The sequence below is a fragment of the Eleginops maclovinus genome, chromosome 14, assembly GCF_036324505.1.
Source record: "Eleginops maclovinus isolate JMC-PN-2008 ecotype Puerto Natales chromosome 14, JC_Emac_rtc_rv5, whole genome shotgun sequence".
In the NCBI taxonomy this organism is placed as follows: Eukaryota; Metazoa; Chordata; class Actinopteri; order Perciformes; family Eleginopidae; genus Eleginops; species Eleginops maclovinus.
In genome coordinates, this window is record NC_086362.1 from 1712543 (window position 1) to 1727704 (window position 15162).

Here is a 15162-nt window from a genome sequence, read left to right on the forward strand (position 1 = left end):
AAATCAATAAAATAAAAACTAAAGTAAATAAAATAAATCAATAAAATAAAAACTAAATCAATAAAATAAATCAATAATATGAAAAGTAAATAAGATCATATTTGATTTGATACAGTATGAATATTTATTAAGAAATTAATAATGAATCAAATATAATAAATACAATGTTCTATATTGCTGTATTATGTTTGAATGAATATAAATATTGCTCCTCCAGCAGGGACCTTTTCTGTGTTGCTGCAGTAAAGAAAACAGCAAGAAGCTAAACATACTCTCACAGTAACACACTTAATGGTTAAATTCGTCAATAACAACCATGATAAAGTAATCAACATCAAGAAAGTGATGTACTGTATGTATAGGAGAGTTTGGACATGGCGCCCTCTTGTGGCTCTGCCCCCACCAGACCAGACGATAACGCCTCACTTTCTTCACTAATTATTGTAAAACTCACCTGTCGGGCTGCGCAGGCTCTCCCGGTGTTCAGGTCCAGGTCCAGATATTCTACCCGCCTGTTTCCTCCGGCTCTCCGTACAACCGGGCTGCTCACCCCCCCCTCTGAGGTCCGGTGCAGCATCAGTCTCAGAGTCTACACACAACACACAACACACACACACACACACACACACACACACACACACACACACACACACACACACACACACACACACACACACAGTTTTGTTAAGCATAAAGGAGACAAGAGTCAAGGTGAGAGGAGGAAAAGGAACAAGCAACAAGGAAGTAAGGTTGAATGAAGGGAGACATAACGGAGAGGAAGAAGGAAGGAAGGACTGATGGAAGGAAGGACTAAAGGAAGGAAGGACTAAAGGAAGGAAGGACTGAAGGAAGGAAGGGGGAATAAAAGTAACTGGCTGAAAGCAAAGATGATGGATGGAAAGAAAAAAGGAACGGAGGGAAGTAAAGTAAGGATTGGATGAAAAGGAAGATGATGGATGGCAATAAGGAAGGTAAGGAAAGGAAAGAAGGAAGGAAGGAAAGGAAATGTGTTTTTGTTACCTGCTCTCCGGTGCTGGAGCTGAGGCTCGGTGTCGTCATCATGGCTACGTAGTTGTCGTCGGGGTCCTCAGAGTCAGAGGAGGGAGGAGAGGAGCTGTGGGCCGATGGGGGTCTGACGGAGCAGAGACTGCAGGGACTACACACACACACACACACACACACACACACACACACACACACACACACACACACACACACACACACACACACACACACACACACACACACACACACACACACACACTATTATTATATTTAAATATTATTTGAATAATATTATTTTTAATTATTTTATTTAAATCATTAAATAATATTATTATTCATTTGTATTATTGTTATTATTATTATTATTATTATTATTGTTGTTATTATTATTGTTATTATTATTATTATTATTATTATTGTTATTATTATAGAGTGATATTTAACTGAACCTTTTGCCAGTTCTAAGTCTAAAACCTTGAATAGAAGTTTAAGTATTTGTCTTTACATTTTTGCAACTTCTTTTACTTTGTAGTTTTTCTTCTTTATTCCCTAATAAATCCACATGCATTACAAACACGGTGCCAGCTCCACAGGCGGCTCTCTGCTCCCCCAGAGAGCCGCCTGTTCAGTTATCCCCCTCTCTGTGGTAAACACTAAATATTGCAGGACTTTGTATTTATTGGTTACGCTGCTTTAACACACACACACACACACACACACACACTTACTCGCGTGTGAAGGTTCGAGTGACAGGTGAGCGGACGGGGGGCGGGACTTCCTGCCAGTCCTGCTGCAGAGAAGGGAGGTCCAGAGGAGCCGGCTTCACTGCGGGAGGAAAGAGAGATTTCTAATGAGGCTTTTTTAGAAAAGAAACCCTTTTTAAACAAAGTGAAATCTCCAGTGGAGCAGCAGCAGCTCACGGACTGTCACTAATATTTAATGCAACTTTAATAAACCACAGCTCTGTGTGTGTGAGAGTGTGTGAGAGTGTGCTGACGCCGTGTTGAGCAAAGTGGAAGCAGGTAAATAATTGAGAAAGAGTAAAAGAGGAACCAGAGAGGTGGGAAATAATAAACAGAGGGTCAGAGAGGTTTGGTTCTGTACCTCTGGCTCTGTGTCTGGGCTCTGCAGTCTGACTGTCTCCTGCAGGGAATCACAAGATAAAAAACTAGGATTCACAATACAGTAAATAAATCACTGACAGTGCTTGTTTTAATGTGCACAATTTACTGTTTATATGCAAACCAGAATTACAACAATCGTTCTACTTTATTTGACTTTTTTGTAGATTTTTTTGTATTAAAGTTGAAATGTTATTTTTATTTTATATTATTTCTCTATTTATTTATTTGAACGTTTTTAATGTCATTTTTCACTTTTTATTAAAATATTCTTTAAATATTTGTGTTTATTTTTCAGATTTCTTCTACTCTCTTCAAGTTTTTAATAATAGTTATGTAGTATATTTCCTCCGTTCTATATTTGTCTGACTATTTTCAGAGTAATATTTTATGTGATTTTATTTTAAGATTATTTTTGTAAAACATGATTTTATTTTCTATTTCCTAAAACACCAGAAACATTCCCTGATATTTGAATCTCATTTAATAAATGATCACCTCTGCGCTGTGGTTTCAGGTTGCGATGGATGGGGGGGGGCACGGCCTCTCCTCCTGCCGTGGTGTTCCTCCGGAGCGGGGGGGTGAGCAGGGAGTTTCTGAAACCCATGTGAGCAGGGGGGGGCACCTGTCTGCCCAGAGATGCCAGCTCACCTGAGGCAGGGGGAGGGGGCACAGGGAGGGACGGGGTGAGGGGGGTCATCGGGACGTAGTTAGTGTCCTGGAGGGGGGGAGAGTCTGAGGGAGGAGCGGTAGGCGCCCTGCAACGGGAGGAGAAGGGGTGAGACATCAGGAGCAGCTTTAGAAATAAAACATTTTGCATTTACACTTTTGTTTCATATTTTTCAAAATATTTTAAGGATATTTTTAAAGACTTTTTACATATATTTTCATTATCGCTGTTGTCCAGACATTTCCACATATTTTCTGATATTATTCACATATTTAAGGGTATTTTTATGGACTTTTCCAGACCCTTTTCCACATATTATGAGAAATTGATCTAATATTTTTTGGGAAATGTTTTAAAACATTAAAAAATGGACCGATTTTTCTGCTATATTCAGATATTTAAGGATATGTTTTTGGGACTTTTTACATTTATTTTTTATGATATATTTTCCAGAAATGTTCCACATATTTTTCTGAAATGATTTGCATTTATTTTGGGACGTTTCTTATATATTTATAGGAACCATTACCATTTATTTATTTGATCGTTTTCAGGAAATGTGTTAATTACATTTTGGGGCGATTTTCAGATTTATTCAAATATTTTAGGATATTCTTTTAATACATTTTATAGGGTATTTCTCTGAATTCATTCATATATTTATAACATTTTGTAAAGAATGATCCTTTTTCCTAATATATTTTTCAGTCTTTTTCTACACATTTCCTGATTTCTTTTTAAACATTTTTGGGGTATTTCTTTCCTGAATTTATTCAAATTTACATTTTTCTTTTACACTTTTTAAGATCATATTTCCCCCTCCTATTTTTCTACTTATTTTACTAATATATTTTGAATATTTTTCCTGGCTCACCTGGGAGCTACAGGAGGCTCAGTGGTGGAGGCGCTCATGGGAACATAATTCTCATCCACATCCTCGTCTTCAGAGCCCAGAGGAACCAGGCCTTTATTCATCTGAGGGAAGACAACATGATTAAATATAGAATAACGACAACAGAACTTTGTTTATTCTGGAGGTTTAACTCACGAAGTAGCTGTTGAAGCTCTCGCTGAACTCAAACATGCTCGCTCTGTCCGGCAGAGACCCAGAGATCAGCTCTGAAACACAGAACAGGGAAATACACTCGTTTTTTTTAACCAAAAATAACAAATAAGTCCTTTAAATGTTGCATGATTAGTTATTATTTTCTCCACCTGTACATGGAGTTCATAAACTGAAGTTTTTAAAGCTGGAAAAAACAATACTGCTGATACAAACTGTGAGGGTTAGAGGTCTGGTCTTATTAATGAAGGAATTCAGGTGAAATAATTATGCAAGCAGGAGCGGAGGAATTATCGGAGCAAACGCTGCAGCCCTGCACAATCAAGCCTCTTGTTTGGAGCCAGGGTCACTGAGACACTAATTCACTAATTACACAATTCTCTGAAACTCTGGGATAATGTTCAAACTCAACAACATAAATGAAAGGTTTTGTGTTTATAAGACTTCTTAACGCATCCTTTGCCTTTTAGCATTCATGCTAACCTCTAAAACGCTCCAGTAGTCAGAGAGGAAGTCAACTCAACTTAATAAATGACACGTGTTTAGTTGGTCTGCTAACTTCTGGAAAGACGAGAGAGCTCAGATATTTGCTGTTTGCTTAAAGGTGAAACGATGAAGGATTTATTGGACTCAAATTCTCCTTTTTCGCTCTCAGAAATTAAAGGTTTAACCGAGACCCGTCGACTTTCTATATCCAACAACCTGATGCATCGTGTACAAAACCATTTAAAAACTGTGTGTGTGTGTGTGTGAGTGAGAGTCATTATGAGTCATTGTGACTTCTGTTGGGGTTTTAATAACTGCACAACTGTCTAGAGATAATACAACTCTTCCTCTATGGTGTTTGAATCATTTAAAACTATTTCATTCTTGAAACAGCTCATGTGAGGTGTGTGAGGTGTGTGAGGTTTGAGAGGTGTGTGAGGTTTGAGAGGTGTGTGAGGTTTCAGCGTGTTTCCGTCTGTAAGAAATATAGATATTTATACCTAGAACTAAGATCTTTGTATCCTCAAACTTTCCAGATAACGGGATTCCTATCCTCCATTTTTATTTCATCCTCTCCTCTCCTCTCGTTCCTTCCTTCCATCCTACTCCTCTCCTTCCTTCCTTCCTTCCTTCCTTCCTTCCTTCCTTCTCCTCTCACCTGTGTGTGCAGTGATGGTGTTGCTCCTCGTCAGTGCCTCCCCTCGTCCTCCCTCCCTCCTCTCCGTCTCTCGTTCGTGGGAGTGTCGCCCACCCCCTCCCCCCAGACGAGCTCTCTCCCTGGGCCGCGGCACTCTGAGGTTTGGGAGGTCTTGGCGGGGGAGTTGGGGTGGAGGCGAGGAGCTCCGCCGGCGCCAGGGAGTCGACACTCGGGGAGGAGGAGGGGGGACGGGGGATCTGATACCCGCTATAGGAGAGTGTGTGGGGGAGGAGGGGGGAGTCACAGAGGGGGAGGATCTCCACGGGCCGCAGCAGGAGGTCCAGGGAGTGTTTCCGGGGGTGAGGGGACGGGTGACAGCGGAGCTTACGCCTCTGGAGGTCAGAGGTCACGTCCAGCGACACCGACCAGGGGGCCGTCCGGAAGGGGGAGGAAGAGGAAGAAGGGGGGAGGCCGTTAGGAAGAAGGGAGGGAGAGGAGGAAGAGGAAGAGGAGGAGGAAGGGGGAGGGAAGTCGTCGGTTTCTAGAGACGTGGAGGAGCCCAGAGGAGGCCTGCAGACACAGAGAGACATTCATGTTTATTATTGTTGTTGTTGTTGTTGTTGTTGTTGTCTGATTAGGGTAGACACTCTTCTTCTATGGATTCACACAATTGAATCCCTAAAATATCGCTTTGAGGTTATCAGAGTGAGGTTTCAAAGATGTATAAAGAAATGTGACTTAAATACTCTCCATATCCATCCTCACTTTATTCCTTTATCACATGCTCCCTTAAATCTATTTCAACTTTCCTTCCAAAACCCAATTATTTCAATACTTCTTCCACTTTCTTTCTCTAGTGTGTGTGTGTGTGTGTGTGTGTACCTGGTGTGACTCTGGCACTGGGATAACCACAGGTATTCTTCCTCTGTGTTCACGTCGTGCTGCGGGCTCCTCACGCTCACCGGGTCGTAGGGGGGCGGGACTGACGCCGTTACCGCGGTGACACCACTGACGCTACGGAGGGGCGGAGTCATCGCAGCGATGTGGGCGGAGCCAGAGACGGCGGGTCTCTCTGGGACTGTGGGGAGGAGAGTTATCATGGAAAGGAATAATCATACATGTCTCTGTGGTCGTGTAGTATGGTTTTGAATTGTGTGTGTGTGTGTGTGTGTGTGTGTGTGTGTGTGTGCTACCGTCTTCTGTGGGGTTGAAGCCGCAGAGCAGGCAGATGCACGACACCCAGCGGTTCATGTCCTCCTCGGACTCGGACACCAGGTACCAGGTCCTCTCCTCCGTCCTCAGGTCGAACACGAAGCTGCTCTCCAGCTCCTTCTTGTTGAACGTCAGCCCGGCGTCTACCTGCAGGAGCATTCAGATCATATCAAGACCCTCAGCTTTCCTTTCTCACCTCCCCTGATTGGCTCCACCTGTGCCTCGTCAGCCCTGCACACACACCTGTCCCCCCCTCCCCATCGGGCAGGCTGTTTTATTTCTTTTGCTGCCTCCACATATTTTATAGAGTTGCATTGATTTATTTTTTATGATTATTCCAAACATCTCCCACATATTTCCTGAAATTATTCACATTTTTGTGGGTATTTTTCTCAATGTTTTCAAATATTTTTAAAGATATACTTTTATAGACGTTCACCATTTATTTTTTGTCAGTTTTTCTGACATTTTCCCGCATATTTCTGGGACTTTTTAAGACATATTTATAATGTTTGATAGAGTATTTCACTGCATGTTCCTTCAACTTGTTTCACATAAATCTGGACATTTCGTACAGAATTATCTTTATGCTTTTCAACACATTTTCTGATTCATTTACACATTTTTGGGTATTTCTTTCCTGAATTTATAAACATTTACATTTTTTTAACATTTTTTTTCAGAATTTTCCAGAATTTATTCACATAATTCCCCCCATAATGCCCTGCAGCTGGTTCTCCTCTGATTCCCAGCAGTCATCTCTCAGTGTGTGTGTGTGTGTGTGTGTGTGTGTGTGTGTGTACCTGTTCACACAGGTGCAGGTTGATGGTTCTGATTGGCCGGCGGCTCTGCTGGTTCTTGTAGTACTGCAGGACGTCCGGCTCTCCGCTCAGCCTCCCGCTGCGCAGCACGAACCAGCGCCGCTTCCACGCCTACACACAGAGACAGTATTCAAAGAGGACAGGTTTGAACCTTTGAAACCGTTGACTCGCACTAAAACCAGTTTAGCTAAATAATAGATTTGTTTAATAATGAATAAATAGTTCACTCAGGATAATATTTAGATTTCCTTCATGTCTCTCCAGTTCATTTAGTCTAACTGCGGTGTCACTCTCCCAGAAAACACACACACACACACACACACACACACACACACACACACACACACACACACACACACACACACACACACACACACACACACACACACACACACACACACACACACACACACACACACACACACACACACACACACACACACACACACACACACACACACTTCTCTCAGGTTGTTCCCATCATGCACTGAGCATTGTGGGTCGGGTTCATCTCCCATGAGCAATCCACAGGATGACACCTCATATTTCAGACATGACTCACTGTTCATGTGTGTGTGTGTGTGTGTGTGTGTGTGTGTGTGTGTGTGTGTGTGTGTGTGTTTGAAGGCCAGTGTAAAGTAAGAGTGTGTGAGTAGTGTGCGCGTGCAAAAGACACATCATGATTATTTAAACGTGTGACGCAGGGCATGGAGAAAGACTTTCATTTAATAACAGCATGAAAGCACACACACACACACACACACACACACACACACACACACACACACACACACACACACACACACACACACACACACACACACACACACACACACACTTCTGTTTCTGTGGCTTAATACTGTGTGTGTGTGTGTGTGTGTGTGTGTGTGTTATAAAGCGACTTTCCATTAGTCCAACAAACCAAATCCATCTCTTCCGATCTGTGTTTAAGAATGTTTCAACAAATCCAACGTGACCTCAAAAGCACGCCTCTGTGTGTGTGTGTGTGTGTGTGTGTGTGTGTGTGTGTGTGTGTGTGTGTGTGTGTGTGTGTGTGTGTCTGCAATCTCTCTCTCCAAACACAGACAGGAAGAGGAAATATCTGAACAGGAAATGCCGCAGAGGGATGGCAGTAGATGTGTGTTTGATGCTGCACAAAAAAGAAAAATCAAAGTTGGGGCTGAAAATAAAATATTCAACTATCTTTCGACGTCTTATTTTGAAAGGGTCAGGAGTGCTTGCTTCCACTGCACAGGACCAAGTGTGTTATTTTGCACAACAAATTTGTTTATTTGGCTAGCTTATTCTTGTGCTAATACGTTGTCTGAACCCGAGTTGTTATTTCTTCTTCTCTGCTTTCGTTTTGTTTACTCCTGTGACCTCCGACCCTGACAGGAATTGGGCACAATGGATCTAAAATTACCCTTTTCTCCATCCTGCCTTCAAACTAAATTAAACACCAGACCTGAAAACAAGCGTTCACTTCCTTGTTCACTGATCCATTCCTCTTTCTCCTCCCGCAACATGTGACATCTTGAAACTGAAATTAAAAGTCTTTAAACTGAATTAGCAGAATTAGGCCCCTTTAAATTTTGCCTCAATTATTTCACAATAAAAGCACCAAAATCCATTCCTATTTAAAACAGATTATATCCACACTCATAAATAAGACCTCCAAACGTCACAGCTTCCCTTAACTGTGTCTGACCTGTGTGTGTGTGTGTGTGTGTGTTATTACACTGAATGTTGCAGAATATATAATTCTCCTTGGTGTTGTTCCAGTCTGTGTGTGTGTGTGTGTGTGTGTGTGTGTGTGTGTGTGTGTGTGTGTGTGTGTGTGTGTGTGTGTGTGTGTGTGTGTGTGTGTGTGTACGTGTGCATTTCCAAATCTCCTAAATATTCAGGGAGGCCCCCTCCCAACCAGGCCCAGCTGAGAGCGATTAGCTTATTACATAACACACACACACACACACACACACACACACACACACACACACACACACACACACACACACACACACACACACACACACACACACACTGCCTGCTATAGCCATTAAAAGCTACTCCGTGTGTGTGTGTGTTGACAGTAGACACACAGCTGCTCTGAAAGTGTGTGTGTGTGTGTGTACACACTGGGTTGTGTATACCAGCATGGCTGAATGTCTCCTTCTCTTTATGTGTATCTGGGGAATATCAAAGAGCACAAACACACCGTCTCTGAGAAGCTCTCATCTAAATGTAGTCCCAGCAGGGACTACATTTAGATTGGAAACAGGGCATTGTGGGTAATGTAGTTTCTGCAGTTATCATTTTGTTTCCAAATGAAAAGGTTTCAGATTCTAGTTAAGAAAGGTTTGGTCTTCTCTCTAAACAATAACCTTTCCTCTGCCTGCACTTCACACACACACACACAGACACACAGACACACAGACATACACAGACACACACACACACACACACACACACACACACACACACACACACACACACACACACACACACAGACACACACACACACACACACACACACACACACACACACACACACACACACACACACACACAGAAAACAGGAAGAGAAAGTAAATGAATGAAAGAGAAAGGGACGGAGAGGAATACTTTAAAAAAGAAAGAGAGCAAAGTCTCCTCTGGATGGAAACACAGAAAGAGTGGAGGAAAGATTAGCTCAACTCACTGGCAAGGCATGCCAGATATGCAGTGTGTGTGTGTGTGTGTGTGTGTGTGTGAATGCATGCCTAAGCGGCTTCTTATGTGGAAAGAGAGAGCCATAAACAATTTAGCCTTGTGCTATTTTGAATTATTCACAACTTTATCAGACTTCTTTACACTATGTCCTTTCAAAATAAAAGCATATTTATACTTCTTAAAATTAACCAGGTTTGCTATGACTTAGATAAAACAACAGCAGAATAAGACATACTTTCACCCCTATGACATTCACAACACGTGTTCATCCCTCTTTAACCAAATATATTCTGCAGAAAACTTGAATAACAGCTGTCAATTTTGGGCGATTCAACAAAATAAAAGCATGCTAAAGAAATGGCTCTTTTTCTTTTTGGTATTAAACATCTTGTACTTTGTACTTTGGGGATATCTAACGTTTATGTTGTACTTTATTTAATGTGTAATGCATTGTTTACATTCGTCTATAACAAAAGCCAAACCCAAATGTGAGCATAAAGTAAATCAAATTGATTCTACACACAAGTTAAGTCTTTTTTAAACAGAAAAACACATTATTTAATTCACATTTTCTTCATTTAATCATACTATTTATCAGTTTTGTTATAGCTAGCCCACGTGCTAACAAGGCTCAGTATTAAGGTGCTTTTTGTGCTCTTATTTTGATTACAAATATATATATATATTTTTAAATGAAAGGGAATTGATTTTTAAACTTAATCAACAGGAAATAAATATATGACAGACCAATACTATAATAAAACCTGAGGTTAATTTGTGTAAAGCTGTTATTTGCTTAATGTTAATAAGCTTATGATTATAACTGTGTCAATAATTGTGAAATCGAGAACTAATCCTCAGATTTAAGATTTAAGATTCAAGAAGCTTTATTTATCCCGAGGGAAATTGAGGAGCGACTGTTGCGGAACCGGAATTGATAAATGAATTAATAGAAATGTGCACTGCTTTTCCACTTTAAATAGTCATTTAACGCACATTTTAAATAACTCAGAGCATTTTGTCGTATTCTTTAATACTTTGCCTTTTTTAAACTTATTTCCTCCTACTGTGTTTTTAGTTTTGCCCTATTTTACACCAAAGAAAATTCCTCTTGTGCAAACCCAGCAAGAAATCAGATTCTGATCTTAAAAACAAGCCGAAACGTTATATTTTGTCTCTAAAAGCTGGTAATGGAAGTAGAAGTACTCACATGGCGGTGTAGCTTCTTCTCTGGGGGAGATTTCCTCAGCCAGCCTTCACACACCACCTCCCCGGCTCCACTCATCCTGCAGCTGACAAAAACACACTCCTATTCAGACTTCAAATCAGGAGGAGAATCTGCAGGCTGTCACTACGTCCAATTAAGATTCCCAGCAACCAATTAAGGAATGCTTTCCAGCTTCCAATCACCGGGAATCACCTCTTTAATTAAACTCCTCTTCTGTAACTCCTTTTACTTTCCATCCGCACGTGAAGGAGTTGCTCCTCCGTCCATGTCTGAGTCACACCTCCTTCTCACTGGGTTTTACTTCCCAGCAGTCCCCCCACCCCTCTCTCTCTGGTCGTGTGATAACCAAACACAATGCCTCAGCTCGGACATTCCTTCTTCTCCTCCCCCCTTCCTCCTCACTCCTCCCCTTCGGCTCAGGGTAACAGGAAACTCCCCCTGTGGATATGTATGTGCATGTGCAAGAGGATTTTAAACTACGATAAAGCATAACAAATCTATTACGAAGCAGTTTTGCATGATGGCTGATTTATTTTGTATGTGAACTGGCAGAAAAGTAACATTTTAATGAAGTTAAAGCATCAAAATATACTTTAAATGACTTATTTTAAAAAAGATATAAACAAATTGACGGAAAAGCAGAGAACTAAAGATTAAGAGAACAGTAAACACAAATAATAGAAGCATCATTCATTTATTAAAGATAGTTTTATCGTATCATTTCATTAAAGGATATTTGAACCAATTTCATGTAATTTGTTCAAATAATGCAACTTTTTTCGTTGTTTTTCATTATTTTACTATTAATACTAGTCAACGTATCCAAAGTTAGAAATAAATGTACAGTGCAGTGAACAATACACCAGGAGTTTCTTTATAAGGCAATCATTAATTAAATTAGCAGGATATTTTTTGGGCATGCTCAAGAAGATTTGTGCTTATTTTGCAGAACTGTCCATTTCTGCTACAACTTTTAAATTTTTTTATAAAGTAAAAGCATCAAAACAAACTTTAAAGTTCCAAACATGATTCTTCTCATTATGTAGAATTATATTTATTTCTTAGCTTCTTAAGGAATGATATTGTTACCGGACAAACAACAAAATGAAATACTGCAAATAAAGTACTAAATAATCAACAACTTCAAGGTAAAAAGACAAAACAATGGTAAATAAAATGATACGCATGAAATTACAAGAGCTAATTAATCAATCAATCATTAACTGTCAAATCGAAATGGAGGTGCATCTGTCATGGCAGATTTCAAAGGGAGGTCAACATTTGAGATAAACGGGGACCTCTAGCGGCAGCGGGGAGGTACTACAGCTACAACATCAGTTTAATGAATGCCGTCATTAATCTGCTTAGTCCATGAACACGTGTCACCTGCACGCTCGTATTTGAATGAAGTTGTATCTTCTCTGTTTATTTGAATACAGCAGTCATTGGCGGGATTTAAATTCTGTCAAATGTTTATTTTAATGGACAATCAGGGTCAGATTTGCATTAGTGTATCACGACACTGGACACTGGTATTGAATGTACACTAACATAGATTTTCAAAACGTTACACTTTTAAATAGACTGATTTATAATTGGCTAATCAATTAGTAAAGCTGATGCAGTATTTGTCTGAATGAAGGATTGAGGTTGTTATTGTTTCAGCCGTTGATAGTTGGTGTTACTGCAACAGGTGTGAGGAGAACATTTACCTACAGAAATGAGCCGTATGAAAAGGCATCAAACACACACACACACACACCCCTTCAGTTTCGTCTCTGTACCACAAAGGTCAGACAGGGTAACATACAGTAGGTGGGTGTCCTTTAACAATACAATGACATGTTTTAGTTTTTAAAGGCATCATAAGATCCTTTGCGTTGTGACTTCCTCTGGTATTTACTTCCTGACTAATTGATCTTGGTTTAATTGAGTTGAAGGGCCGAATCGTCCCAGAGCGCAGGGGGACGTCTTTAAATGGTTAGCTCTCGTCGATGAAAAGTTGGAACAAGAGAAATTTTTCTTCATTAAATTAATTCCAAGAGTTTTTTCTGTATCTCTGGGGATACATTCAGGTACATCTCATCAGCCTGCATACAGGTAAGTACGCACTGACATCGTTTATATGGAAAGGTGAGCTAACAGAGGTTGGATGTGGCACTGTAAAACCATCGTATCTAATCTAAATAAATATATTTTACACAGAAGAAGACTATATTAAATCAATACTTTGATCATTTAGGTATACTATTTATGGTTTTTTGTACTTTTCGTGCTCTTATTTTGAAAATTACAAAATAAAACACCTTTTTTTAATAATAAATATATGACAGACTACAACTCTCATAAAACATGAGATGTGTGTAAAGCTGTTATTAGCTTAAAGTTAATTAGCGTATGATTATAACTGTAGGAAGTGTGTAAATTATGATGAAATGTTTTACTTTGAACACTCATTTAATGCACAGATGACATATCTCAGAGCAATGTGTCTTCTGGTCCTTAATATTATGGAATATATTTATTTCTTGTATTATTTCCTTTAATTTATTTAATATTTGGCTTTTTTTTTAGAACTTATTTCTTCCAACTGTGTTAATTAATCATTGTCAAATCCCCAATAAATGATCCCAAATAAAATGATGTGACTTTTTCTCCTTCTCTAGGCCATCCGTCATGTCAGCCAACTCCTCCGATTCCCCCGATCATCCTCCTCAAAATCTCTTGTTGTCCTGCCATGACGTCCGAATTGGCAATCTTCTGTTTGCCGTCTTCACCGTCTGCACCACCCTCCTTCTCGTGCCGCTCTCCGTCACTGTCCTCCACCTCGGGCACCAGCGGTGGCGTCGATCAGCTAAGCAAAACCACTCGGACATCATCACCTACCACATGGCGCTCCTGGAGATCTTAATGGTGGTGGGATCCATCGCATACTGCCTCAGTATCTTTCGCAACTGGGCCAAGTTGAGGATGGTGTCGTCCCAGGTTTTCTACATCACAGGCTGCGGGCAGATGTCCATGCACGTCTTCATTTGTGTCGAGCGCTACTTGGCAGTGGTGCATCCCGTCAAATACCGGAGCCTGAGGCAGAGCTCTGGCGTCACCATCAGGAACGTGGCCGTTGGCAGCGTGTGGCTGACGGGCTGCGTGGAGATGAACTTCAACCTGCTGGACTCTGTGGATGTGGTCATCCTGCTGTACACGGTGCAGCTGGTGTTGACCCTGCTCAGCGTTTCTTTCTGTAACCTCTGTGTGCTCAGGGTGTTAAAGCGTCCAGGGCCGGGCGGTGGACAAACAGCAAGGGTGGATCCAACCAAGCGTTGCGCGTTCTCAACCATCACGGCCATATTGGCGACCTTGTTGTTGAGGCTCGGGGGGAGTTTGGTTTCTACGATACTGTACGTCTTACCGCTGATGAGCAAATCTGTTCGGTGCCTGGTGCTGGAATCCAGTTACTGGTTGGGTCTGCCCAGCAGTCTGGTGATGCCGCTGCTGTTTCTGTACAGGGCGGGAAAACTAAGGTGTTGCAGGAATACAGAGTCAGGACGAGGGTCAGCGTAGAGCGGTTCAGCGAGGACGTAAAGCAAAACTCGAAATTAGCATCAGGGCTCACTCAGAAAAGGATTTGGATTTGAAAGATTACACAAAATAATCTCAGTGGTAAAAACATGGAAGATGATCTCCACAGAAACAACAATTTGTGATTTCTGAAGTTAACGTTAGGCTATAAAAGGAGCATGACTTCACTTCACCACCGCTTAGCTAAATAGTCTCATTTAGACGACCGCCACACGTATTCTATGTTGTAGAACTGAACATTACACCTCTCCTCTTGTGTTAACCCTGGACATTACTCCAGGCATCTAAGCAAAAACACGTTCCAAAACCAAGCTGACTTCAAAACATGCTAACTGTGAGCGCTAAAGTGCTGAGTCACCTCCGGATTTTTTGGGCTGATACGTGCAAATCCCTTTATACTGTATATATAAACAAATGAATACACAGGTGTTAGTGTGTTTTGCAGAGGTCATCAGGAATAAAAAGAGGGTGATAATAAAACTATAAAAGGTCTTCATTCATGCAGGTCTTTAGACAGAGGTTAGAGCAGCAGATGGAGATAAAAAGAAGCTTGAAAAAATATCTGGGGAGTTTTAAAGAGCTGTAATATGCATTTCATCGAGCCATTGTTTTCCCTTCATCATATAGAGGT

At 40.9% G+C, this 15162-nt stretch overlaps 1 protein-coding gene across 1 annotated transcript in view; it reads right to left on the reverse strand.

Annotated features, from left to right (window-relative positions):
* Window positions 1-15162, reverse strand: part of LOC134876161 (GRB2-associated-binding protein 1-like) — a 30710-nt gene that overhangs the window by 1182 nt on the left and 14366 nt on the right. The window contains 13 exon segments of the mRNA XM_063901052.1: window positions 455-589; window positions 1021-1156; window positions 1734-1830; window positions 2110-2148; window positions 2625-2884; window positions 3671-3771; window positions 3845-3915; window positions 5004-5035; window positions 5037-5552; window positions 5865-6060; window positions 6176-6341; window positions 6998-7126; window positions 10935-11016. Of these exon segments, the coding sequence (XP_063757122.1) occupies window positions 455-589; window positions 1021-1156; window positions 1734-1830; window positions 2110-2148; window positions 2625-2884; window positions 3671-3771; window positions 3845-3915; window positions 5004-5035; window positions 5037-5552; window positions 5865-6060; window positions 6176-6341; window positions 6998-7126; window positions 10935-11009 (1953 nt within the window). The 5' untranslated portion in view covers window positions 11010-11016.